At 43.3% G+C, this 27,821-nt stretch overlaps 6 protein-coding genes across 7 annotated transcripts; 4 read left to right on the top strand and 2 right to left on the bottom strand.

Moving 5' to 3' along the window:
- Positions 1 to 107: 107 nt before the first annotated feature.
- On the top strand, positions 108 to 4,040 carry LOC115765209 (LIM domain-containing protein jub). 2 transcript variants are annotated; one of them, XM_030708649.1, is made up of 7 exons: positions 108 to 1,674; positions 2,003 to 2,023; positions 2,118 to 2,258; positions 2,699 to 2,868; positions 2,944 to 3,006; positions 3,076 to 3,241; positions 3,772 to 4,040. In XM_030708649.1, the coding sequence occupies exons 1-7, from the start codon at positions 387 to 389 to the stop codon at positions 4,017 to 4,019; spliced, it is 2,097 nt and encodes a 698-aa protein (XP_030564509.1). In that variant the 5' UTR covers positions 108 to 386; the 3' UTR covers positions 4,020 to 4,040. The 2 variants fall into 2 exon arrangements, with proteins under 2 accessions (XP_030564509.1, XP_030564510.1); XM_030708650.1 differs by lacking the exon at positions 2,003 to 2,023.
- A 271-nt stretch (positions 4,041 to 4,311) lies between these two features.
- Positions 4,312 to 7,770, bottom strand: LOC115765207 (nuclear pore complex protein Nup93-1). The gene is made up of 5 exons (XM_030708648.1): positions 7,474 to 7,770; positions 7,220 to 7,400; positions 5,980 to 6,828; positions 5,285 to 5,913; positions 4,312 to 5,055 (listed from the first exon to the last, which is right to left on the bottom strand). The coding sequence occupies exons 1-5, from the start codon at positions 7,632 to 7,634 to the stop codon at positions 4,323 to 4,325; spliced, it is 2,553 nt and encodes an 850-aa protein (XP_030564508.1). The 5' UTR covers positions 7,635 to 7,770; the 3' UTR covers positions 4,312 to 4,322.
- Positions 7,771 to 7,915: 145 nt separating this feature from the next.
- On the top strand, positions 7,916 to 14,448 carry LOC115765210 (chloride intracellular channel exc-4). Its single transcript, XM_030708651.1, has 4 exons — positions 7,916 to 8,336; positions 13,253 to 13,762; positions 13,833 to 13,943; positions 14,024 to 14,448. Exons 1-4 carry the CDS (start codon positions 8,244 to 8,246, stop codon positions 14,099 to 14,101), a joined length of 792 nt encoding a protein of 263 aa, XP_030564511.1. The 5' UTR covers positions 7,916 to 8,243; the 3' UTR covers positions 14,102 to 14,448.
- Positions 14,449 to 15,743: 1,295 nt separating this feature from the next.
- On the top strand, positions 15,744 to 17,737 carry LOC115765143 (peptidyl-prolyl cis-trans isomerase). The gene is made up of 2 exons (XM_030708546.1): positions 15,744 to 16,003; positions 17,187 to 17,737. Exons 1-2 carry the CDS (start codon positions 15,758 to 15,760, stop codon positions 17,610 to 17,612), a joined length of 672 nt encoding a protein of 223 aa, XP_030564406.1. The 5' UTR covers positions 15,744 to 15,757; the 3' UTR covers positions 17,613 to 17,737.
- An 851-nt stretch (positions 17,738 to 18,588) lies between these two features.
- LOC115765176 (WASH complex subunit 4) lies at positions 18,589 to 23,476 on the bottom strand. The gene is made up of 9 exons (XM_030708596.1): positions 23,326 to 23,476; positions 22,735 to 23,261; positions 22,186 to 22,407; positions 21,012 to 22,112; positions 20,677 to 20,947; positions 20,459 to 20,613; positions 19,438 to 19,867; positions 19,158 to 19,366; positions 18,589 to 19,083 (listed from the first exon to the last, which is right to left on the bottom strand). The coding sequence occupies exons 1-9, from the start codon at positions 23,342 to 23,344 to the stop codon at positions 18,625 to 18,627; spliced, it is 3,393 nt and encodes a 1,130-aa protein (XP_030564456.1). The 5' UTR covers positions 23,345 to 23,476; the 3' UTR covers positions 18,589 to 18,624.
- A 260-nt stretch (positions 23,477 to 23,736) lies between these two features.
- LOC115765175 (ER degradation-enhancing alpha-mannosidase-like protein 2) lies at positions 23,737 to 27,799 on the top strand. Its single transcript, XM_030708595.1, has 3 exons — positions 23,737 to 23,944; positions 24,012 to 25,140; positions 25,211 to 27,799. Exons 1-3 carry the CDS (start codon positions 23,829 to 23,831, stop codon positions 26,870 to 26,872), a joined length of 2,907 nt encoding a protein of 968 aa, XP_030564455.1. The 5' UTR covers positions 23,737 to 23,828; the 3' UTR covers positions 26,873 to 27,799.
- The last annotated feature ends 22 nt before the right edge of the window (positions 27,800 to 27,821 follow it).

The following is a 27,821-nucleotide window of genomic DNA, read 5'->3' on the forward strand; positions in this document are numbered from 1 at the left end:
CGGTACTTGCTAATACGCCCTGACACCTATCGATACTTTAGGCTGCACTTAAAATTCTAACATCGATGTATCGATACACCATCAACAAACTACTTAATACATATACATGTGTGTGTTATTGTGGCCGAGAGATTCTCCGCTGCAACTTGTCTTTGTTTTCCACAAAATAGAACATACGAAAAAAACTGAACACAAAAAAAAATGATGCTGTCACAAAGCTGATAAAACGCACTAAATTGGCCGTGTCAAAAAAGACACCGAATTGCTAAGAAAACGTGAAAAGGGCTAAATTCACAGAGCGAAACAAGTCATCGCTCAACGCTCTGTCGACTCATACCTATGTGTGTGTATATGTGTTTGTATTTGTATATATATCTGTGTGCATAATGACCACCCAGCGAACGCATCGAAATGCCACCAGCGCGGTGGGGAGTGTCGGCGATTCGGATTACGAGACGCTAATGCAGCGGTTGCACATTGGCGGCAACTACCAGCGCTCGCCCGGCGCCATTGAACATTTTATGCACGATGCCCCACAGCAGCCGCAGCAACAACAACATCAACAACATCAGCAGCAGCAGCAGCAACAGCGCCTGCCCAGCAGCGAAGATTACAAATTGTATGAGCGCGGCAACATAATCGCCGCCTCGAAATACGCAACCGCAACGCCTAAGCCCGGCATGGAACCCATACTGATGGGCAACGGCGGCAGCAACAGTCAACAGTCACCGCTAATTTATGCGCCGACAGCTCAGGTGCTAGGGCAGCGCATTGTGCCGCAAAAGCACTCGCCGGTTTACGAGAATCTTGAGTTTTATGGCCAATTCGATACGAATCAGCGGCGTGCACAGCCTCAGAGTCCCGCCAGTCGGCAGAGCGTTATGTTGAACGATTATCTGCTGATGCAGCCCATTGGAGGCGGCCGTTTTGCGCATACGCCCGTGCCGGAGGCAGCACCCAAGCACAATCACACTCCCATCGAGGAGCTGTCAACCGTGGCGCCCATCTATGAAAATATTATACCGCATTCCGGACAGCGAGCACAGCCGCAGGCATCGCCGGCCACGGCCACCATGTATCAGCATACAGAGATAGCCACGCCCACGCCCATGCCCATGCAGGCAGCAAACCAAATGGAGCTAAATGCCATGCTGTTTGCGTCGCCGCTGCATCAGCGCAGCAGCAGCAGCAACAGCTCATCGACCGCCGCTGCTGCCGCCAGCCTAGGCTCACCCACGCAGCGCTATCGCAATCTGTCGCTGCCCAGTCACCTGAGCCCGTTGGGCTCGCCGGTGCCCCAGCCGCTGGCCAAGCTGCAGCTGCAGCAGCACACGCCCATCAAGCAGCAGGTGGGCATCAATGTGTCCGTCAATCCCAACTACATTGAGGACATCAATAGCTCCGATTATGTTTGCATGACCGCCAATCTGCATCGCAACAACAACAGCGCCGCCAAGAGTCGCAGCCCCAACAATGGGCGACTCAATGCGGTCAGCCCGCAGCCGTTGTTGCCACCGCCGCCGCTGGCAACGTCCACATTGGCGATACAAACGACAACGGCAACTACGTCGGCCGCGGCGCAAATGCAGCCCCTGCAGCTGCGTGCCACGCCCATTGCGACCACAGCGCCACTTGCGGTGGCGACATCGCCAACGCCCTCGCAGAGCAGCACAGGTAGGCGACCAAAATGAAAGACAGACCATCTTAATATGTTGATATATACCCTGCATAAATGTATGTTAAGTACTTGACTAATTCTTATCAGTCCTTTGTTAGAGTCTTTGTTTCGTATTCGTGAACGTTCCGCAGGCAACTCTTTGTTACATTGTATTCTTCTTTTTCTTCTTTGTGTTGCGTTCGTTAACGTTTTACTGGCTCTTCAGCTTATTTATCTGTATTATTTAATTTGATACTTATAATGTATATCAACTATTCCACTGTTCGCCATCCGCCCTGTTACTAATCTCTCTCTACTTTGCCCATTCCCAAAATGCTTTCACAGCCGCTTTGCGGCCCAAACGAGGTATGCGTTTCATATTATCCACACACACGCCCTTTAACCCAACCCCATCTTACTGATGCATATACTACATTTTTACTGCAACTCCTCCAAACAGGTCTGACAAAAAATTTACTGCCGTATAGCGTGACACCGCCGCGTCCGGCTGGTCCGACAGAGGCGCAGCGCAAAATCGAGGAACTGACACGCCAACTGGAGGAGGAGATCGAACAGAGCGAGGAGCATGGCGAGTATTTCGGTACGTACGCGAAAGCCCTTAACTAATTTGTGTGTTATGTCGATAGCTAACTGTAGCTAATGTGCAGCTGAAATCTCAAATTCCAGCTCACATACTTCAAATGAATGTCGACTATTTTAATGGTTGAATATAATGAGTAGATTATATACCCATAATGTATATTATGTAGAACGACAGGCAGATGCCCTGTAACAAGCTCTAGAGCTCTATAAGTAACTAAAATGTTTTAATTTAACACATTCGTGTTATGGTTTTTCTATATGAGTTGAGCAAATTAAGTTGTTTTTAAAAAGTTCCGCTCATTTTGCAGCGTTAAGTGATTTGTTCGTAACTCTGTCTAAGTGCACACTCGAGTCATTTAAGAGGGTAAACGGTTGGGACTTGTGTTTCTGCATTTTGAGTACATAATTAAGCATTGATTAATTTTGTATCCATTCAAGGCATTTGTCACACCTGCGGCGAGAAGGTAAAGGGCGCCGGGCAGGCCTGCCAGGCGATGGGCAATTTATATCACACAAATTGCTTCATTTGCTGCTCCTGCGGACGGGCGTTGCGCGGCAAGGCATTCTACAATGTGCACGGGCGTGTCTACTGCGAGGAGGACTACATGGTAAGTGCCAGCATTTCCTTCTATGCACATGCATCTCACTCACTCCAGCTCTCTCTGTCTCGCTCTCACTTACAGTATTCGGGCTTTCAGCAAACAGCTGAAAAGTGCGCCATTTGTGGCCACCTGATCATGGAAATGGTGCGTACTCTGTCTCCCTCTCTCTATCTCTATCTCTCACCTGCTCACGCTGTCTTTTTTGGCTCACAGATACTGCAGGCCATGGGCAAGTCATATCATCCGGGCTGCTTTCGCTGCTGCATCTGCAACGAGTGCCTCGACGGCGTGCCCTTCACCGTGGATGTGGATCACAAGATTTACTGCGTCAACGATTACCATCGCATGTTCGCGCCCAAATGCGCCAGCTGTGGCAAAGGTGCGCTCCATGAAGCTAGCTATCATGCACACTAAAAAGAACGGCTATCTTCGGCACGCCGAAGTCTAAAAACACTTGTAGCTTAAACACACTTGTTCAGGAAAACTTTATATCCGAGAGGTTGTTCCTATGGTAGCCATATAAAGTGGTTGTCTGATATGTAGAGGAGCGAAGCTCTTTATTGCTGAGTTTGGTTAAGCTATCAGCTTGCCCAGATAACTGATATGACCGCTGTATGATATGGTCCTATGTGGAAAGGATATCGCACATATATAGGCAACATAATTAAACTGGCAATGGAATGGAATGTTATTTCCGACCGATCATTCAAATGGCAGCTAAATGAAGTGGTGGTCGGATCCGGCGGGTTCAGACATGCAACAGAAATGGGGTCCAATGGAAAGTTTCTTTTACTTTATCAGGAACATATATTATGTGCACTTTATGGGTTTAGACCCGTCACCCTTTATGCGCGATTCGTGTGAAAACTCAACTGTTTACTGTTTTTCTTTTATTTGCATTGCCTGCAGGCATTACGCCCGTCGAGGGCACCGATGAGACCGTGCGCGTTGTGTCCATGGACAAGGATTTCCATGTGGATTGCTATATATGCGAGGAGTGCGGCATGCAGCTGACCGATGAGCCGGACAAACGCTGCTATCCGCTGGATGGGCGACTGCTTTGCCGCGGCTGCCATCTGCAGCGTCTCGCATTGCAATCCTCGCCGCATACGCGCCACCAGGAGCCCGTCTGCGCCTCCTACCAGTATATGGGCTGAGCTGATGATGCCTCCCCCCTCATTCGACTGATGATAAGCAATTGTACGCACAAGAAATAAATATACAATATACAATACATCTAAACAGAAAGGAAAACAACACATTTCCATTTTTCAAATAACCGATATATTCTCAAATAAACAAAAACTAAATTCCATAAATACAAACGTACAAAAGAAAAACCAGTAAAGAACACAGATTCCCCGCGACCAGCCCCCCTCTGATGGCTGCCAGTTATTCTTCTTTTTCTTCTGGATGACGGGTATTTAAGCCCCTCCCCACCATGGCTCCATTGATAGAGCCTAATGCATCAGTATCTCCAGCTGCACCAGGCGATTGTTGGTGTCCGAGGGCATTCGATATGGGAGTGTGGCTGCCATATTGGTCAGAGCCTTGGCACGTCCACGTAAATGCATGAGAAGCTCTTCCTTGCCATCGCCAGCCTGGCCGGCGGTGTCATCCGGTGCGCTGGCGGCGACGCCGCTGCTGCTGCCACCACCAGTGCTGCCAGCGCTGGCCTTCACCTCCAGGTACTCCGCATAGATGAGATCCATGGCGGCCAGCAGCACATCGGGCAGCACCTTAATGATATCGGAACCCACCAGCTTCAGACTGCTAACGCATTCGTCCACCTCGGCCGAGGTGTTGGGCGTTATGCGATTCTTGGTCAATATCTCAACGGCCAGACGGGATTCGCCGGCATGGTAATAGTCGAAGAACTTCAATAGCTGCGACAGCATTGTGTATGTGCGCATCACATGCTCATCCACGTCCATTTTGCGACGGGCAAGCGATTGATTCATGCGCTCCGAGACAGCCGTCAGCTGCTCCCGGATGCTGCCCTGACGCGTCGGCTGATGCACCACCTGCGTCAGCAGCGAGCATAGCAAACGCAAAGCCTTGTCCATCTGGCCGCCAATAAAGTACAGACGTATGGCAGCCTCAAACTTCGTGCGGTCCGAAAGCTCATCGCCCACCATGCCGGCCAGGGCGTATTTGTCGTGCTCCATGTTGGGAAACTGGGCAAAGATGCCGCTGCATTAGAAACGGGGAAAAGCAGTTTTTGGAGATTAAATCTGGTTTGTTTGTTATGTATAATTAGCTTTTATAATCAAATTAATATTGGAATCCCTGAGTTCCGACAGTCTAAAGACCGTGAATATATCCAATGAGATCGGATATATCTATATAGTATAAAGCTTTCTTTCAACATATTCAGTGCGTACAGCAGGACATATGGAAAATGAAGCAAACACATGCTTACCCAATATAACGCCATGGATCATTCGGATCGGGCTCCCCAAAAATCAATAGTAACATGTTATCATCACAGTTCTCGACGAGCATATCGCAGAAGCAGGTCATCATCAGATTGCGTCCATCTGTGGCCTTGAAGTGGCGCAACAAGTAATAGTATTGCAGGGCCTCGACGGTGTCAGTTTGCTCGAAGCACTTCGTGTACATTATGATGAGGCGTGCCAGGTTGAGGCGACGCATCGGTGGGGGATCAGTCGGCTCGGCGGAGAGCAGCGGCTTCTGCACGTCGCTGGGTGTGCCTAGCATGTTCAGCTCGTTGAGAGCAATGGCCATGTGGACGGCGTGCGGACGATTCGCATCGGTGCGGGCCAGAAACTCAATGGCTGCCTCAAATTGGCCGGTGAGGACAAGCACCTGGAAATACAGTGGAGTCTTTTCGCGTGCATTGAAATAATTCTCGCCATACTTTTCCAGTATGAGCGACTGTAGGCCGCCGTAGCTAAGACGTTCGATGTTATAGTCGAGACGCTCATCGGTGCAGAGCACGGATAGCTGCATCCAGAGGAAGTCATCAATGGTGCGCACCACCTCCTGGTGCGGCTCGTGCGGATCACAGGCCAACACGATGGCATAGACCTAGGCGAAATAAAGATTCAATTAACCAAAACATGCTTGACTGTCGGCTGACCCAAAACAACTTACCGCCTTCTTAAACGGATCGGTGCAGACGCGTAACTTATTATTGTACTCTAGCTTAAGCTGTCCCTCCAGCTTGGCATTGGGGCGCTCCTGGTCGCCCAGTTGATACTGTTGTTGCTGCTGTTGTTGTTTAATCTGATGCTTGTGCTGCAGCAGCTTCAGCAAATCGACACAAACGCCGCCCTCCTTGAGGAACTGTACACCAGCGCCAAGATCGCCGCTGCGCAGACTGTAGTAGACGAGGGGCCACAGCGGTCGGCCAGCGGAGACATCGAGCAGGCCAATCAGGGATTGCGGCATCTGAAAGGTGATGGCCACATACGAGCAGACCGTGTTATAGACATTGGGTATGCCGCCGCGCATGCCCACAAGACGATTCTTCTGGATGACCGTGTTCATGTATTGCTTGTAGCACTGCTCCAAATAGCCGAGTGCCTGCTGGACAAACGGTGCGCCGCTCTGGCGAGACTTAATGGGATCTGCGCTGCGTGACAGCGGTGTCACGTTGGCCATATAGCTCAGCACGCTCCACATTTCGTGGATCTGATTGTCAAAAGTGTTCTGTTGTTCCTTGACCACTTGCGTGAACTGCACGAGCAAATTGGGGCGTTGGGTGCCCTGGTTGTGCACTTGATTATAGAGTTTGATCTCCTGGGCATACATTGCCTCGACGCGATTGAGACGAGAGCGCGGCAGCGCTGACTGTGGCAGTACAGTGGGCACCATGTGGCGGTGCACCTCGGGAAAGTCATCCTGATTGGGTCCAACCAATGCATTAAGCAGACGTTCCTTTTCCTCACCCCACTCGGCAAAAATGCAGCGCATTTTGTTGCGCTCGACCGATTTGAATATCTATTCGAAATATAAGTAAAACAATGAATATATAAATGCAAGAAAAAATCTATCATAAGCTATAGCATATCAATTGTATAAATAAATAATGTAGTAATATGAATGCATGAAAACCGCATAGAAAGGCGGCTTTTCAAAAGAGAGCGCTCGAGTCAGTCTTTACCCCTGCCCTTACAACTCTACCACCCACTCGATCTCAGTATTACTCGCTCGCCATCTTTGAGGTAGAGAGCAGGCAACAGACATATTATGTGAGAGAACGGAGCGTTGTAGAGGTAAAGGCATAGCAAAAACAGTCTAGAATTTGAAAATATAATCTCGGCCCGGTATTATATATAACCTATTTTGAAAATGAAACTGTTAAATATTGAAATTCAATCGTCAGGCTTACATTTCTGTTGGTCTCCTCAATAACAGCGATTATAGCATTCTCGCGCTCGTTCTTCAAGTAGCCCTCGACATCGGTGTCGGCGATCGGATTGAGGGGCTCGAAAGATTGACGCGCGCTTAGCGATTCAAGTTTTTGTGTTAGCTTTGGCAGATCCACGCCTCTAGATCCGAGCAGAATGTGACTGCAAAGGAAGTGCATCATACGCATGTGCGGTTCGCATTATAATTCATTTAATAATATAATATACAACTTACGCCTGCAGATCGTTTGTGCCGGCTTGTGTGACGCGAGCATGCAGCTCCTGTGTCGCTTGGAGCACTTGCGATAGTGTGCGCTCGACGCGCGGCATTTCTGTGTCCATTTGGGTTTCATTTGAGAGGCGTTGCGCCTGCTGTAACAGCTCGTTCAGATCCATTACTTGAAACAATTTTATTTATTTACAAAACAAAAATTCAAAAAGTAAGCTGAGTTAGTATCGTGCTGCTGCACGCCAGCCGAATGAATTTGTTTCGATAAAGCGATAGCCGGCAAAGCACAACAAGCGATGTCTACTATGTTCAGAGAGACCATACCATCAACTATCGATAAAAAGTTGTCAGCACTGTTTTCTGCAATAAATCGATATGTTGCACCGATGTCGACGTACCAGCGCATTATGAACAATCCAACACTATTTCATACTGTAACTATAGCAAACAGGCATCACACCGAAATCGCTTGCAACGGGAAGCGAACGTAAATTTTGTATTACACACACAATCTACACATACAGGCGTGTGCGCTCAAATACAGTGAATTTTGAATTTTGTGTTCTGTGTTCGTGTGTGAATATATTGGCAAAAATAAATTGGCACAACATAAAAGAGCAAAGGAAAAACACGTACGCACGTCACGCGGACAACGACAACGATAACGCACGCAAACCACAACAAAAAATATAAGAAGAAACCGCAGCAAGAGCGTACATTTAAAAAGTTGCTAACAAGAAAGAGCCAGAGCTTAGCAAAAGCGTTAACAAACAACAATGTCAGCCGCCGATGTTGAAACACAGTCGCAGCAGGAGTCGTCGAACGGTACCAGCAAATTTGATGTGCCCGAGATCGAATTGATCATTAAGGTGAGTTATTTAGACAAACACATGCATATGCATGCAAGCACACACACATGCATATGTACATATGTACATGCTTAGATAGTGTTAGATTTCTACATGCGCGCTTTGCAAATTTTCAGTGCATTATTAAAGTGAAAATGCTGTTGTGTCGCAAATAAATGCACAAACACAGACAACTTCTTTTTTGTGCACCTTTTGCTTATCCAATTCAGTGTCACATGAAATATGTATATAGAAATGTATTCATTATGCTCAGTTTTGGTCTTTTATTTATTCATCATCTTTGTACGCCCCCTTTTGTATTGGCTTTGCGTATGTCTGTCTGATTGTTCTTCTTATAGCTGTTGTTGTTGTTATTAAGCTAAGCATCGCAAAAACTGGTTTTCTCGCTCTCGCTCTTTCGCTCCTTAAGTTCTCGGCCAACTAAGCAGCACACACACACACACATGGAGTGCTTCTCTACGTGTGCGTGTTTCAATTTGCATTTGTAGTGGCAACCCTGCTAAATATTCTTGCATTTAACTTACAGTTAATTAATAAGTTCTTATCTGACATAAACTTTAATCGCATTTCATTGTGCCAATTGCCTGGCAACGCACACGTTTCCATTTCTGTTTGTTGTGTGTGGTTGCGCGTGTGTGTGTGTGTGTGTGCGTGCGTATGATTTCGAAATTTCTTGGCGCCTACGTCATGCAAACCAAGACGAAATCAACACTTCAACTCGAACATTTTGTTTGCCCAAGTAATTGTCTTTGTACACAGTCATTGTTGATTCTATTAGTTAAGCAACCATTATTAGGGCTTTATGCGCCGTAGCACTCCTTAGACGCCCACGCCGTGGCATGCGGCATGCCGCACCCTACATAAGAAAAAAAAACGAAGAAGTATGACTAATGCAATTCCGGCTGCATGGAGTTGCCAGTTTCACCCTCCGCCGTAGCCATTCCCTGCCCTCCCTTGCTGTTAGATGAAGCTTTGGCTGAGAGAGAAAGTGAAAGATGGCTGCCGGAGCGCACCTGTTGAACTCAATGCACTCTCTCAATGAAGCAGAAGCATCTTTGACATAATGCACACGAATACACACGCACACACACACACACATACACATAAACATGTACGTGCCATTTGCAATCAAAGGTAAAACAACAAAAAACGTAAATGTACAAATAAAGCATTTAAGCAAAAAGTGAAAGTTCAATTTGGTTTGCGCCCAAAATACATTGCGCTCGCTTGTTGTTGTTATGTTGCATAGACGAAGAAAGCAGCAACAACAACAAAAGCAGCAGCATTCACTCTTCCCAACTGGCTCTGCGCGCTGCTTGTCGTGTCTGTGGCACGGCGCGTGCAACAAACACAACAAATGTGTGTTCATTTGCTGTTCCGAGGTCCAACAAACCAACAAAACACAATCATTGAACGCTAAACAGGTTTTTCTCGTGTGCAGTTTTCCGCCTCCTTGGCCAAAGCCAAAGGCCCAGGCACAGTCATCGCCCACAAACACACACACACACACATACAACATCTGTAATAGCAACGGCAACAATTGCGCTTATTGTTGTACAATTTGATGCAGACGATTTACCCAAAACTCGATGCCTTTGTTTGGCATCGAAAATGTATCGATAGCGATGCTAGCAGATTTAAGGTGCGAGCTTTGTGCTTTACATCTAAATGTGGCGACCCAGCCATCGGCAAGTTATGCGGGTCACATATCTGACCACATGTGCCTGCATATGTGTAATCGATTGGACAAGTGAAACAGGCACGTCACATCAAGTATGTGCCCTTAAAAATGCATGCATTGCATTCATATGTGCATCCTGCACGCTCACGATCCACTCACGCGTTCATCTCTAAAGCGCTGCAGCATGACATTTAGCCAAGCACGCAAGAGAGGCTTGTCATGCCATTGTTGTTGTGACTACTGATGATGATGTTGTTGTTGTTGTGGGTGGCGTGTGTGCAAATGCATTTCATTGACAAATAAAAAAAACCGCGCAATGTTTACATTTATTTTTGTCTTGTCTTTGTCTTGTTCCTTTTTACATACATTTCGCAATGAAAAAAATAATAATTTATTTTAGAAATTACTTAACTCCATGCTATACCTGTGGTAACTAAAATAACAATTAAGTCACAAAGTTAGCAAAATGAAATTGACAAGCGTTTCAGCACGCCATAAATAATAATAATAAGACATGAACATGAAGACGCGACTCGAAGAACACAAAAAAAAAGTAATAAAAACCCATTAGCCATTTACCAATTTAGGCCAAGATACGAGCGAGCATTCTCATTCTTCAAGCTCACATTCCTTCCCCCCACACAGCACTCGACCACACTGTTGATTATATTTATTGTTTATTGTTTTTTTTTCTGGCTATTACTTCATCAGAGTGAGCCGTTGCGGTTTCTATTGGGGCGAATGCTTCCGCTGTTTCCTGATAAGATATGTAATTTGAAATGTGCGGCATTTGGTCGGGGAAACAACAAGAAAGCTCCCAAGGTTGACATCTCTCTGTCCGCCCTCAACCGTAGCCACGATGCCGCCGTCATAAAAAGTATTGCGCGCTGCAGCTGTCAGCGCTAACCGGTTCCAAAAATAACGCACTCCCAAATACAGCACGCACACAGATTGCACAAATACAAGCATACGTAAGTGTGTGTGTGTGTGTGTGTGTGTACATACATATACCTAAGTATGGGAGCTTACACATTTCATATTTATTTCTGATTGTTGTTGCTGCTGATCGCACTAGCGCTAACCATTTGTATTTAATTTTTTTTATCTTATCTCACTATTATTTCTACTGAAATCGGTTGCCCTTTTACAAAAACAAAGTCAACAAATCAAGAATCGAAGACTTGCAACTATAGTAGTAGTAGTGAGGAGGATGTAGAGTAAAAGAGAGAAGAAAATCACACAATAGATTTGTCTCGCTTCTGTGAATGATGCCATTTAATTTTTGCTGCTCTGCTCCTGCTTCTTCTTCTCTCCAAACCGTACACAGTTATTTATTTGCCAGCACAATATGAAATGTATTTAAAAATTAACGTTTTTATTGCTCGTCGGCGATTGTTGTTTTTGGCAAGGCATTTTTTTTTTCATTTTTTTTTTTTCAAATATGAAAGATTGCTATGCGCTGCTTGTTGTATGCCACTTGACATTTGCCAACGGCCGCTTTTGGTTTGTTTTACGTTCGTCATTTCTATTTTCGATCGGCAATTGCAGTTTTTACAATCTTTCAGCTGCTGCATACGGCGGCAGGCACCTCAACTTGACCTTTGATGTTCCCCATATGCGCGTGCTGTACAATTTATTTAGCAATTCATATTGCAAAATAATTACATTTTTTAACCGCACTCACACGAGGCGTACATATATACTTATGTATGTATGCATGTTTATATGTATGTATGCGAGGTGTGCAGGTGAGAAAGTAATCAGGTCATTTGGGAATTTTGTGTGTGACAAATGTGTACACACACTTTCATACACATGGTCGTATAAGTACATATATCAGCAAACAGTTAATAACATTGCTGGGCATTCACCGGCTGCTAATGCGACAGGGCACATGTACGATATTTCTGCCGCAATATAAAATAAACCGTTAAAGCGCCAAGCGTTAAATGCTTTGAGTGACGACGCACCCGTGACGATGCTCCACTCCCCTCCACTCCATATCCACAGCACACGCATGAGTGCTTAATGAGGGGGCGGCGTGGGTGCGGTTTCTTTTATACATACGCATTCTATGAACATTGATACAACATGTGTGTTTGTGTGCGTGTGTGTGTGTGTGTGTGTGTGTGTATGAGGCTATTAAGCTATTCACATTTTAACACACAATCGCATGCAAACGCATGTTAATTAGTTCGTATTAGAAAATTAAACACAATTGCCTGTATAATTGATGCGTAAATGTTAAAACAGCTGATTGCAAGCATTTGAATAGTTGTTGACAGGTAGTCATTGCTGCTAGTGCGATTACTCATTTACGATTGGCCGGCGATTATTACAAGACTTCTATTTTAGGCAGCAGCTGGCAACCTTGCAAGCAATGTACGTTGTAGATGGAGTTGTGTTGCAGCGTGTAAACACAAACACAATTACATGAGTTTATCTAACACACACACACACACACACACACACACATAGAGATATACATACTTATATGTACTTATGAATTACCGGCTGTCGATAAATCAACAAGTCAAGCAAAACAAAAAAGAGCAAAGATGATGACATCATTCCACATTTTCTGGTCAAACGCCACGCAGGCGTGGCTCTGGCAGGTTAAGTGATGGCAGGAACTGTGTGCACTTCCTGACGCCCGCGCAAGTGTCGATCAATTTTTCGATACCTATTCGATACCATGCGTGGACAATTCATCACGCAATGTACGTTCGCTACTTACCTATTGTGAATGATGATGTCACATGATTCAAACTACAGTGAAAACTCAAACTAATGAACACCTGAATATATATATATATAACAAGAATGCACAGTTTGTTAATTCTAGATAAACGTTCATTATTGTCACAGATAAAGCGATCTATTTTTGATTTGAAATCTCTCTCTCTCTCTCTCTCTCTCTGTCTCCCTCTCTCTTCTGCTGATGTAACCAGTTGTATGTATTCTGTATGTTGTTTGTATGTAATACATACATACAGCTGTTTACTCCAGCGAGCGTTCACTGTGTGTGTTGGCTTAGTTCATTAAGTGTTATTTGATTTATTTGTTTGTCAAACGCCTGGCACGCGATCAAAGCTTAACAGTGTCCATTTAGTATAGATAATTGATGCTTATATAAAACGACACTTGACCTACATGGACATACATATGTAAATATGTATGTATATAACCATTAAAATGAAATATACTTATTTTCTTTTGAATTGTTTGTTGACAGGCCTCGACCATTGATGGACGCCGCAAGGGCGCCTGCCTTTTCTGTCAGGAGTACTTTATGGATCTGTATCTGCTGGCCGAGCTAAAGACAATTAGTCTGAAGGTGACCACAGTGGATATGCAGAAGCCGCCACCAGATTTTCGAACCAATTTCGAGGCAACACATCCCCCCATCCTAATTGACAATGGCCTGGCCATATTGGAGAACGAGAAAATCGAACGTCACATCATGAAGAACATACCCGGCGGCTACAATCTGTTCGTGCAGGACAAGGACGTGGCCACGCTGATTGAGAACTTGTATGGAAAATTGAAGCTGATGCTGGTGAAGAAGGATGATGCCAAGAACAATGCACTGCTCACGCATCTCAAGAAGATCAACGATCATTTGGCCAATCGTAATACACGCTTCCTAACCGGCGACACCATGTGCTGCTTCGACTGTGAGCTGATGCCCCGTTTGCAGCACATTCGTGTGGCGGGCAAATACTTTGTCGACTTTGAGATACCGGTGCGTGGCAATTCCCTAGCTCTCTCTTTCACTCTTTCTAAATCTCAGTCTCTCTCTCGCTCTCTTGCAGACACACTTGACGGCGCTGTGGCGTTACATGTATCACATGTATCAGCTGGACGCATTCACACAATCGTGCCCGGCCGATCAGGACATTATCAATCACTATAAGCTGCAACAGGTGAGCCGCGTGTGCATACTGTTTCTATGCAATCTGCTTGCACTAACACGTTTCTCTCTCCCTGTCTCTCTCTCTCGCAGAGTCTCAAAATGAAGAAGCACGAGGAGCTGGAGACGCCGACGTTTACCACATCCATTCCAATTGATATTTCGGAGTAAACTTTTATGTAGCCATGCACAGTTATTATTATTATAATTTTTTTTTTTTTTTGAAAAACTTACAACTTTATCTATATCAGCTACTATATAAACTACAACTTTGATTGAGAACTATGCGGAAAGTAAGAGAATACCAATATATGCATATATGTTTATATACATCTATATATATATATATATATGTGCATATGTATAGTACACACATAACTACATATATAAATTATGTATACATAAAAACGCGATAACATGTTGACCAAGTGTTTTTTAAGCAGCCACCGTTGCCTTTCTTTAAATTTAAATATTGTATTTAAACAACTTTGTTTTTTACTTAATTACCTGCCTGTGTGTGTATTTTATCTTTTTGTTTAATTAATTAATTAACTATATGTATTTGATATACATTGGACTTACACATACATGTGTATGTATTTAATACAGCTGTGAAAGCTATTTTAAAACATAATCGTCGTTCTTTGTGTCCCCGACCCCCCGAACCCGAACCCGCGACCCGCCACCCCTCGCCACTTGATTTCATTTTTTTTAAATCATTTTGTATCAGCAAGGAGCTTTTCAATGTAAGAAATAGTGTTGTGTTTTCTTATTTTTTCTATTATTATTTTTTTTGATTAGCTTTTTTTTTGGCTCCCTGGCGCAAGTTGCCATTTTGTTTGCTTTTAATTTTTATTTAATACCATAACAAGAAAAAAAAAAACAAAAAAAAAAACCAACAAAAGAATATGAGAAGAGGAAATTAAGAGTATTTTTTGTATTAAGTGAAAAATTATAAATAAAACAAAAACAATTTGAAATACAGTGTATTTTATTAACACATTCTTATGCCCAAAATAATGGAACCGTTTTATATGTGTTATTATAAAAGTATCGCAAATAATATTTAGTTTTCTTGGTTTTAACAGAAAAAATACATATATTTGCCGCTTTAAAAGACTGATAAATACTCTTCGTCAGATTTACTACAGAAAGCAATACATGTTATTAACAAAGCAAATAAAAAAGTAACCTAATTTATCAAATTAAAAACAAATCAAAGATTTTGCACTAATATTGCGATTGGTTTGAATATAAATTGTTTTCTTCGGTTGGACGCGATAGCACGATGAAATGTAGTGGAGCCCTGGCATACAAGGGCTGGTGAACAACTTATATCGATAACGCTGAGCACGATGGTACCTTTGGTTGTTGCTGGTTCACTAGTATAAGACCAGATATTGTTAGCTCCGATATTTTTATTCAAAAATATGTTTGATTTTTTCTTTTACTAATGAAAGTGTTCACTTATCATTTTAAAGTAAATTGTTGTTAGCAACATCTTAAGAAGTGTATTTTGAATAAACAAATTAATTGGCTTTGCTTGATCATGCTCCGCTCACATCTACTCGACTTGGTTCAAAACTTAATCGGTGCACAAACTTAGGACGTTTTATTTCTATTGAATCCAGTAAAAATAAATATCATTATATATATATATATAATAACAAACAGTACGCATGTTACGATGAGTCGCGGAACTAGATCGGCTCACTGTTTCTACCCGGCTTATTGTGATATAACAACAGCTAATGGAATGGAACGATAAGAAAACGGTTTTAAGTGCCTCGTGTATTTTAGTGATACACGAGCGGGCACACTTACACGATGGTCTTTTTAGGTGCAACTCTGCTTCGGAACATTCACAAGTCGTCGGCACTTCGCTTTGCTGGGTCCGCCATTTTACCTAGAAAATCTATAACCCCAGCTCGAATTGGCAGTAACGGAGGTCAGTTGCAATTTGGAATTCAGTTTGTTCGCGAATATTCGAAGGGATCGAAAATGAGTACTTTACCGAGAGTATTCTTCGATATGACCGCCGATGGCGAGCCCGTCGGTAGGATCATTATGGAGGTGAGTTTATTATATATGCCGGTAGTTTTTTTTTTTGTATTTTTTTGTTTGAGTTTTTAACGTGGTGGATTTTTAAATTAATTTATTGTACGTGAGTGCATATGTATATGCATGTACATATTTATATAGTATACACGTGTGTACATGTACATAGATATGTGTACATACTCCTATAATAAAGTTTACAGTATGCTTGCAAGAGTAAAACACGTGATTAACATATATTTTATTTTTCGACTTATTTTGACTTATTATATTTACATACGAATACTAATTACAACAAATACACGAATGCACATTTGTCAATATACATGTATGTGTGCACATACATTTGAATACTTGCTTAAAGTGGCAATTACCGTTTTACCACCTATAAGTTGTGTATGTACAAGAGCGTGTACATATACATACATTCGTATGTATAAAAAAAAATGCACACACACTTGTGTATGTATATATGCATACCTACACATACACACACAAGTAGATATGTATGTATGTGTTAAGATAGCACAATTAAAGTTCGCCACTTATATTTTTAGTTGCCGATTTAAATATCTGCCAAGTAATGGAGCTCATATCACCCAATTTTTTATTTTTATATATAGACATATGAAAAAAAAAAGAAAAGCTGCCGGCTTTTGTACGTATGTATGTACACACAAATCAATACACACAAACATAACCTCAATTTCTAAACGTTGAAAGGCTGCATGTACATACATGTATGTGTGTATGCATACATGCATAGTGTTAAGAATGCCGTAAACCCGTTTGACTTTGACGAACGAACTTTAAAGAAAGAATTAATTTTATTTGATGATGTAATGGGCTTACGTCAATTTCGATTTTCAAATCTATAATTTAGATTTAGACAATGGACAAAATCGGTGACACACCACGCGCCAACTCGCGTTGCAATTAAATTGTTGTGCATGTGTACACTAGCGTGTACCTTTCTCTCTCTCTCTCTCTCTCTCTCTCTCTCTCTGTGTGTGTGTGTGTGTATGTATGTATGTATATGTTTTTAATGCATATGTATATTTGGTAATTTTCCGGTCATTGTACAGACTAGATATATTTGTGAGTGCGTTTGTGTGTGTGTGTGTATATATGTAAATATACTTTTATTTTTATTAAATTTAATCATTTGATTTATTTATTCTCTCTGCTCGTATTTTAGCTGCGCTCTGATGTCGTGCCCAAAACAGCCGAGAATTTCCGTGCCCTGTGCACCGGCGAGAAGGGCTTCGGCTATAAGGGCTCCAGTTTCCATCGCGTCATTCCAAACTTCATGTGCCAGGGCGGCGATTTCACCAATCACAATGGCACTGGAGGCAAGTCCATCTATGGCAACAAGTTCCCCGATGAGAACTTCCGCCTGAAGCACACCGGATCCGGTATCCTCTCAATGGCCAACGCTGGCGCCAATACCAACGGCTCGCAGTTCTTCATTTGCACGGTGAAGACCGCCTGGCTGGATAACAAGCACGTTGTCTTTGGCGAAGTTGTTGAGGGCTTGGATGTTGTCAAGAAGATCGAATCGTACGGCTCGCAGTCTGGCAAGACCACAAAGAAGATTGTGGTCGCCGATTGTGGTTCACTTTAAGATGGGAAATTCTGTTAAGACGAAAGAATAACAAAACAAAACCGTTCGCATTTTCTCCAACAATTAATTTTTTTTTTTTACCAATAACTGTAATAATATGAAATACAACACATATTTTCAATAGACATTCTATGTTATCAATATAAATTAATAATATTCATATTAACAATGGGCAGCTTTCAGGTAACTTTCCAATGCAAGATGGAATCGCATAGTACCTTAAGGAGGAGAGTGTGTAATTTAATACACTACACGACTCTGTAACTAAAAAGATTCTAAACAAAAACAAAAAAAGAAAGAAAGAAAAAACAACGGGAAACCAAATCACATGCTAATCATTCAGATTAAGTGATCAATTCAAGCAATTGCATTTGTGTCTAAGCCTTAAGTGTTTCACGTTGCGCAATAAAATGAATATCCAATAATGTATACACATTGAAAGGATCGCATATGAATAAGGATATGATTAAAAAGCGCCAAGTTGTTGTATTTTTCATGCATTTACAATATATTGCTATCACTGGCAAGCCCAGCCCTATATACCGATATATAAACTTTATATAAACTTAAACTAATCTAAAGTGCATGTGTGATTAAATACGATTCAAAGAACTTGCATTAAAAGTGCCCAAATACCTTAATAAGTTGTCTAACAGGACACATAATTAACAACTCGCATGTGGATAACAAATGTTTATGATTCAATTTTAATCAACGTCAGAATTGTTTCGTCTTAATAAACTGAAGTTGGAAAAAGAAAACTACTAGCAAAAATTGTTTAATTATCACAACTATTTGTTAAAATTTAAATATTTACAAAAAAACAAAAAAAATTGTTTCTAATATTCCGTGAGGCCTTTCGTTTCTTAATACGAATATAATTTGCATACACAGCTCGAAAATAACACTCTCCACTCTGAATTGGATAAGGCCGGGATAATTTCAGCTTTGCATTTATCTAGATCTAGTTTAATGGCAGCTGGGGGCAAGAAAATTGTTTGTCAAAAGGGATTTATTGAAAAAATATCTCAGCGCTACTTAAAGTAGCATATAACAATTTATATTCATGGTCATAGGCATTTATGTGTCTTTCGGTAATTGCGACTGTTTGAAGTAGTTTCTCGTCCATTTCAGTTGGGGGTGGAGCATGGCTTTGGTCTCTGTTCTGCGTGGAGAGAATGTGTTTCAGCTTGAGACGCTCGGCGTTCAATTGCTGTGTGGTCGTCTGATTCCAGCCGAGCTCATGGTAATCGCCCAGCTGATTGAGCATATTTAGAATGTAGACTAGGCCAATGGCGAAGCCATCCTCGAAGAGCGAACACTTCGATTGATCCTTTTTGTACATTTTCAGCTTCTCCTTGACTCTGTAGTCGATGTAGTTCATAATCAGGGCTGGTGTTATTAGGAAGAATGTTCTCAAATGATGATTGTGTGGATTGCATAGAAATGGCTGGAAGCCCTGCATTAATAGCTGCAAAATATACAAAATTCGTTTTTTGTTATTTTTGTCTCGATCCATGTATAAGTGTTATAATGTGTTAATACCTTAAAGTAGTTGGTGCAGTCGGAATAACACTCCTTCAGATGCTCAACACTCTTTTCGTATTCCCTGATGGAACCTCCGGTGGTCAACGCCAAGCCCTTATCCTCGCCGCGCATCAAATTGCTATTAAATCTGGACATGAAGGAACGACTTCGAAAATTTGCATTTTTACTGCCCGATTGCAGTAGACGGACATAGCCCACAGCGTTGCCTGAATTGAAGATAATTATTAAATCTGATATCCGAAATCGGAAATAATTTAGGAACATTTGAAAAACTCACCAACTTGGGTTATAACTTTCCTAAACAAGTCCATATACGTTTCCCCATTGCTGGACACACCCAATTTTCGTATTTTCTTGATAAAGCTCTCGGCCCGCTCATAGGGATACGATTGGTATGGCTTATTGTGATGCTTCTGCTCGGCATGATAACGATACTCCTTCAGGAGACGCGACTTGATGTGCTCATCGTGCAGAAACGTTGAGAATGTATAGAATTTCTGACGCAAAAACTGATAAATGAAATTGACCGTTGTGTTTATAATGCCCGTGCCATGTGTCTGCACGGAGTTCGCCACGTGCCGTGTACCAATAATATCGAGATGCTTGTTCCGGCTCTGAATTTCCACAAACAACTGCAAATTCATATTGTATGCATACGTGGAGGCGAATGTGTGGATATTGCGCATTATCTGAAGCACATCGATGCCCTGTTCAAATATATAGAGATGTAAATATGCGGATTAGTCTCACACTAACTCCTAATTCTGCATACAATTTGAGTCATTTTTATTTATGATATTAATTTGCACCATTTTAGAGCAAATTTCTGAAAATATTGCAAGTCGTGCCGCATTTTCGTATACAAAATGCGGGATAAATTTGAGTTCTACCCGAAATTGGCATCTACCAAATATGTTTAGATAAATCCAATGATTGGGATCAAAGTTACCTTACCTTGGTTTATTTATATACAATTTTCCACCTGCCATTTAACTCTAATCAGGCGCTCAGAATACTTTTATATTTATCTATTAAATCAGGAATTATTTTCAAAATATATTTTCCCACTCTAAATAGAGAGAAATTCAATATATTATTAAAGTTTTTTTTCTTTTCTAAAGAAACTAATTGTTTGCGCAAATCAACAATTATAAATGATTGCATTATTTCCAAATATCAAGAAAAGTTGCTTCGAACTAAATTGTTATAGTTTTTGTAATTAGGTTCGACTTTAGTCGAGAACGGGCTAGGTTTGCAACTAAAATTGACATATAGACCTGATTGCATAGGTAGCCTACCTGATCAATTATCTGATTGGGTAAATAGTCATCGACAGGTCGTAGTTGTAATAGTTTATAAGCCAAATGACGCATCTTTTCGTACGATTTCCAATCGTGCGGCGCAATAGTTGTTAAATTGTAAAACGTTGCAGTAAAATAGTTCTCAAGGTTATCTACAAACATGACAAAGTAAATATATATATATATAACAAATTATATAAACGTAAATATTGAACCTTTTAGTATACTGTAAACGCCGTCCACTTCAGTTGCAGACACCTTAATGCAGTTCCTGTAGTCGATGGTGGGCTGAGTGAATGGATGCTCTTGGCTTAGGAATAGATGTGACAATGCTTCCACACGCAGCAGAAACTCCAAATGATTGCACAGAAACTCTTTCTCATAGTCCAATATTCTCTGAGTAGTGCTGGCCTCGTTATATGCCGCATCGCAGAGCTTGAAGATGGCCAGATTTTTGTCCAGCTTGTTGCTAGCTGCAAACATATTCTGAATGTTGGAAAATGTCCAATGTTAATATTAATGTATTTACTTAATTATATCTAGCACCTACTTGCAGTAAAAATGGATTATGCTGCTGCTGCACATACTCCTTGAGTCCTGCATCGGATAGCGCCAAGGAATCGTAGTTGCTTAGTAGATTTGTGGCATCCAACTGGCCCAGCATGTTTTGTTGCAGACGACACAGATTATTGGCTCGCAACGCAATCGATTTGAGCAGCTTTTGCTTATCGGCTGGCAGTATGCGATCCTTGCCCAGATATTCGCTTAAGGCCAGATTCACAATGGTCAGACGCCGTTTGGTGGGATAGCCTTTAATTGATTTCTCCGAGAGCTTCAGTGTGTACAATATGTTCATTTTTCTTTGCATCAGCTTCAAATCCACAATACTTTTCTTTGTTAGCAACAGCAGATGTTGCATTTTCTGCTTTTGCCACTGCAATAGGGAGCTCAGGAAGCGTATGCACAGGATTTGATTGGTTGCAAATGTTTGCTGCAATATTTGCAAATACTGCATAAGTTTACAAATGGTAAATAGCGTGACTTTGCTAATGGACAGCCCCAGTGCCAGATGTCGTTTGATCAGGCTATCAATTAAACCGTTTACTTGAGCCGCATAGCCCTGACCCAGCAATAAAAGCTTCGAGAAGCTCTTGAGCTGGCCAAAGGTGCCGGTGGCAAAGACACGTTGCATGTTAATGGACCACAATGCAATCTGGTTGCCCAGCTGGCGACAGTTTCTCAAATCGTTGGCATTGATCTTCTCCATGCTGGCGTGATATTGCTTCAGGCAATCCTGCACCTTATCCTGCGCCTTCACCAGCGTCTTGGCATGCTTGCAAATGAATGCGTGTGGCGACCAATAAACATTACGACTTAAAGGCACACGCTGATAGCGGTTCAGTGTGTCCAGGGCATTCTTCATTAGTTTGCCATCCAGCAGAATGCCCAGCTTATGCAGCACACAAATAAATGCGGTAAGCCTCAATAGGTGCTTGGGCTCCTCATAGTTCTTGTACTCATTCGCTTGATTCACCTCAATGGAGCTCATCAGTTTGCGTATGTATGCATTGGAATGTTGGGTAATATAATTAACATTGGCGTCCTTCAGATTCAACTGTCGCTTTGTGTCCAGCAAGCTCTGCAGAAATATCTAAATACGCAACAAATGATAATCATGCATAATTTTGTAGTTTAATTAGAGAAACCAATCGATGTTTGCTCACCCGAAATATATTGCCAGTTATCACAGTTTCTATGTCATCCAGGGAGGTTTCCAGGCCATTTATCTCGAATGTGGTGCAATGCTGGAAGATCTCGTTGTTCTTGGCCAGCGTCTGTAGCCACTTCTTATAGAAGGACCATTTGTTCGAAAGGTTCGACTGTTCTGTGAGCTCGTTGAAAATAACAACATGTTCCAATAATTCAGCCATTGCATCAAAAACATTCTGAAATGTTGAAATGATAAGTTAATATCTTAAAAACCAAATGTTTTTCCATTTGCCAGCAAAATGTAAATTGTAATTCTTAAGCTTTGTTAAGATATCTTGAGAAACGAAAAAGGATCATCAAATGAACTAAATAAAACCTTCATGGGAACAGACAGACGGGCGGACATGGCTATCAGCTCATCATTCAGATTCAGAATACGTCAACTTTCTGGGAACGAAGTTGTCAAGGATACAAAATGCAGGGCTATTAAACAAATGATGTTTGTATCAGCGACATATATATATCATAATTAAGAGACAGCATGATTTTTGCTTGATACTTACAAAGAGATGCACCTCATTGACGTCGACAGCTATGGCCACGTACGATGTGATTTGAGTCCATATATTCTGGAGCACAACAATGATGCGTTTTAGCAGAAAATATATTTGGCAGAAGAAGTCAATTGCTGAACTCATTTTGCATAGTATGTGCTCCAGTCCCATATTCGGACTAATTCCTAGCGAGATCTGCAAGTTTTCTATTTGAGTGCCGGCATTTAGGAACTTCAGCTGCAGTTGATCTGCGGACTTGCTTAAATCGTTGCACTGATTGCACAAATTGGCCAAAGTTGTGAGCGGCTTGTTGGCCAGCAGTTCGGCTTCAGAGAATTTCAAATTGCTGGCGCTTATCAGGTGAGACTCGATGCAATTTATTTCTATAGCCGGTGTCACTGATGTTAACAAATGGGCGCCGCCGATCTCATCGAGACTGTTGTTGTTGAGCATTTGTTTTTGTAACAATTGCATTTTTTCATCATGTTGCTCCATAAATGTGCCATAATCCTTTAGTATATCTTCGGCGAATATGGCTGTAAGCGGCAGTGGCCAAAAACATGAGAGTAACAATGCAAAATAATTGCACAAAATACGTACATAAGGAACTCTGTTTCATTGTGCAATTGGTAAAAACTAGTGTTTTGACGGTTCTTTGTTATTAATCGAAGCGATGACATCTTTCAAATGGGCGAGTTTCAATAGCGATATCGATACATTGGGGCTGGCAACTTGATTTTGATCGTTTTGCAACAATTTATTCAAAATATAAATGGAAGCTATGAAATAATTAATTATGAAAGGTCTAAAAATATGAAATTGAAGCAAAATAGTAAGCAAATGAGCACAAATTTTGATGCCAAACAGTAACTAGTTTTGTGCAGCTCGTGCATTTGAATTGTTATCGAAATATCGTTATGCTCTGTGTTCATTCATCGATATATTTATTAATGGAATCTGTAGCGGCAACAGCTGATTTTTGTTTTGCGACTACGTAGCCAGAACCGCAATTCGCACTCGTTGCTTCTGCTGGCTATGTGGACTTAACAATGCTCGTAATTTAATTAGGAACACATGGACTGAACGCAACAAGCTGTTGAAATATGCAAAAAGTTTGTAAAAGCCTGTACATCATCGGCACTCTGTGTACTCTACTCAGCCTGGGCACGCTGGTAGTCGGGCAAAAGCACTACTCACGTACACGCAAATTGGAGCTGCGGTAAGAGTTGCGCTCAATATTAATATATGCGGCATCAGCAACAATGTTAATCCTTATGATGATTTAGTGAGGATGTACGCCGCATGTTTCAGCACGCCTACGATGGCTATCTTAAATACGCGGCCAACTATGATGAGCTGCGCCCGCTCACTTGCGATGGCCACGATACGTGGGGCAGCTATTCGCTGACGCTGATCGATGCACTGGACACACTGGCGACCATGGGCAATTTTTCAGAGTTTCGTCGCGTGCATACGCTACTCATTGAGAAGATGAACTTCAATAGGGACATCAATGTGTCGGTGTTCGAGACGAATATACGCATTGTTGGCGGGCTGCTCTCGGCGCATCTGCTATCGCGTCGCGCCGGCGTCGTTGTGGAGCCCGGCTGGCCATGCAGCGGGCCGCTGTTGCGTATGGCCGAAGATGTGGCCCGGCGACTGTTGCCGGCTTTCGATACGAACACGGGCATGCCATATGGCACCGTCAACCTGCGCTACGGCGTGCCCAGCGGAGAGACGTCAATCACATGCACGGCAGGTGTGGGCACCTTTCTGGTTGAGTTTGGCACGCTCAGCCGGCTCACTGGGAAGAGCATTTACGAGGAAGTGGCGCTGCAGGCCATCTATGCGCTTTGGGAGCGTCGATCTTCAATTGGTCTATTTGGCAATCACATTGATGTGCAGAGCGGACGCTGGACGGCACTAGACTCGGGTATCGGCGCCGGCGTCGATTCCTTGTTTGAGTATCTGGTCAAGGGCGCCATGTTACTAAACCGCCCGGAACTGTTGGAGCTGTTTGCCGAGGCGCGTGCGCCCATTGACAAGTATATGCGCAAGGATGACTGGTATGTCTGGGTGGGCATGAACAAGGGTCATGTGACGCTGCCCGTCTTCCAATCGCTTGAGTCCTTCTGGCCAGGCATACTGAGCATTGTGGGCGACACGGAGCCCGCCATGCGCACCATGACACGCTACATAAGCGTGTGGAAGAAATATGGCTTTCTGCCCGAATTCTTTAACATTCCAGCCGGCGAAGCGGCACCCAATCGTGAGGTCTATCCACTGCGCCCGGAGCTCATCGAGTCGGCGATGTACCTGTATCGGGCAACCAAAAACCAATATCTGCTCGAGCTTGGCGAGCACATGCTGGAGACCATTGAGTTCAGTGCCAAAACCAAGTGCGGCTATGCGACGGTGAGTAATACTTGCTTTAATTGAGATTGAGGCTCTCTAGAGATTAACTCCTTCTTGCCATACCCAACAGATACGCAATGTGGTGACCCACGAGAAGGAGAATCGCATGGAGTCATTCTTTCTGGCCGAGACGACCAAATATCTCTATCTGCTGTTCGATGAGGATAACTTTCTGCACAACGATGGCGAAGACAGACATGGCGAGCTGCTGGACACCGAGGAGAACGTGTGCGTGGTGCAGGCAGGCGCCTATATCTTCAACACCGAGGCACATCCCATGGACATGTCGGCTCTGCACTGTTGTCACAATTACAAAGAAGACATCTTCACGATGCTCGACCTGCCCAGCTTTACGTCCAGGGCGCTCTTCGAGCGCACCAGCAAACAGCGTGTGGCGAAGCAGGCGAAATGGAAGCCGCAGTGTCAGCCGAGCAAAGGCGACGCCAACTTTGAGTCGTCCCACGAGCCGGGCAGCTCACAAAATAGCCATGACCGGCCCAGCACAACCATGGCCGTGGACATTGAGGTGTTCGATGAGTTCCAGCAGCCGGCGGCGGATGTCCTGGTTAGCAATTTCGAGCGCATACGCGAGGAGCGCGAATACAATCGAACGGAACAAACGAGCATGGTGGCACGCAATCAGCTGACCGTCAGCGATCTGGATGGCTTCTTTGGGCAGCGTCGCGAGCATTTCGCCAATGCCGAGGACACGCTCAGCTATGTGCTCAACTTTATGGGCAACTACACAATGGACGTGGCGTTCATCCGTGGCCTACAGCTTTTCGATGGCAACATTAGCAGCGTGCTGGGCGTTGCCGCCCAAAAGGAGTACGAGAGTCGGATGCGCTCGCTGTGGCAGCTCTTCGAGCTGGAACAGCAGTATGCGGTCAACATACGACTAATCCGGCGCTTGGGCCTGCTCAACATACAGCCCGACAGCGATATGATGCGCAACTATTTAACCAATATACTGGACACACTCGATCATTTCGAGCAGCTGCAGCCGCAGTTCTCCTACAATGGCACACTCAGTCGCCAGGCCAACGATAGCGACGTGGAGCTGATACGCAATGCCATACACGCGGCGCGGCTGGACTACGAGCTGGCCATGATGAACACAACGGCCATGCAGGAGTTTGTGCATCGTGTCTATCTAATGGGCACCAATGAGGCGCAAACGCTGCACTTTCAGCCGCTGCTCAACGCCGACGAACTGGGCACCCTGCACGTGGTCGAGCTGCAGCCGGCCGAGCAGCGGGAACTCTTCAAATATACGCGGCGCATCGTGGACTTTCGCAAGCGCATGTCCGAGACGGTCGATCGGCTGCAGACGATCATGCAGGATCTGAATGCGCCCAAGACCGAAACGACAACGTCTGTCCCGGCGCCGGCGCCGGCTCCGATGCAGCCGCTGGCAATTAGCTCCCCGCCCACCGCAACACCAGACTTGTCCACGGCACAGAAACAGCAGCAGCAGCAGCCGCCGGTGCCGCCTACGCAGCAGCAGCAGCAGCCGGATGAGGGTTCCGTTTGGTCACAATTGGTGCAAAACATTTTGCGCAAAACAACCGTGCAACGGATCAAATTTGATGAGGACGTGCTCCTGGAGAAGACGCGACAATCTCTCGAAAAACATGCCCACAAGCAATTGTCCTATGAGCTGTTCAGCTGTCGCCGCCCGGAGTACATTGAGGCGTTCGCCTATCGTGAACACTATCCGGAGGCGATCTGAGCTGGCCGCATGACTGATCTGTAGATATTTAGATATATATGCACACACCTATATATATATATATATTTATATATATGCATAGTATATAAGGTTAGGCGGATTCGCAATTGTTGTGTGGTTAACAACAAATCAATTTGTTTATGCGATTATGTAATTTATTAACACTTATGTACATGCCACTATACTCAACACAGCGATAGATTTTCAAGTGTGCGTGCTTGTTCGTGTGTATGTGTGTGTGTGTGTCAGCATGCGTGTATTTGTCTATCTGTGTGAGTTATTTGTCCGTGTGTTGGTTTGTTTGGTCTGTGTGCGTGTTTGTTCCCTTTCTTTTTGGGTTGTAATTAATTTCATTGACTGTTGACTTTCTGCCTGATTAAATTGGTGTATTTAATGCTTCCGATTGTTGCGAGCGATACGAAAATACAAAGGATTGCACAATTCAATCGGAATGGCCTGCGCCAGCTCCTCCTGGCCTCGGCTACTGATTCCGCTTCAGCTTCAACTGCGGCGGCACGCAATCGCATTTATTATACCCTGTACTTGCAACAGTAAGCTACGAAGGATCATCTGAAGGCAGTAGGTGAACTATTCGTATGCTGAGCGATAAGCTAAGTGGGTCGAGCGATGGATGTGCGTCTGTCTATATGGACTAGCGGCAACAAATTTGAATATATCTCGCTACTTTTCCTCGCTGACCAAATTCATTTTAGTATTCACATAAGTCTCCTTTACGCGGCAAACGCATTTTTAAATATCGCCCTTCTATGCGATTTTCATGGACTTAAGGAAAGTAGACACTCATAGAAATGTACCAAAACTTGCTTTATTTTTTCAATGGTAAGGTTTCTATTACATTTCCGGTTATTATTTTTTTTTTTAAATTAAGATAGGACTGTAAATGTTAAATTATTATATTTATATTAAAATGTACACGTGGACAACAATA

Source organism: Drosophila novamexicana, unplaced genomic scaffold, assembly GCF_003285875.2.
Source record: "Drosophila novamexicana strain 15010-1031.04,08,12 unplaced genomic scaffold, DnovRS2.1 tig00000932-arrow-arrow-pilon, whole genome shotgun sequence".
Lineage (NCBI taxonomy): Eukaryota > Metazoa > Arthropoda > Insecta > Diptera > Drosophilidae > Drosophila > Drosophila novamexicana.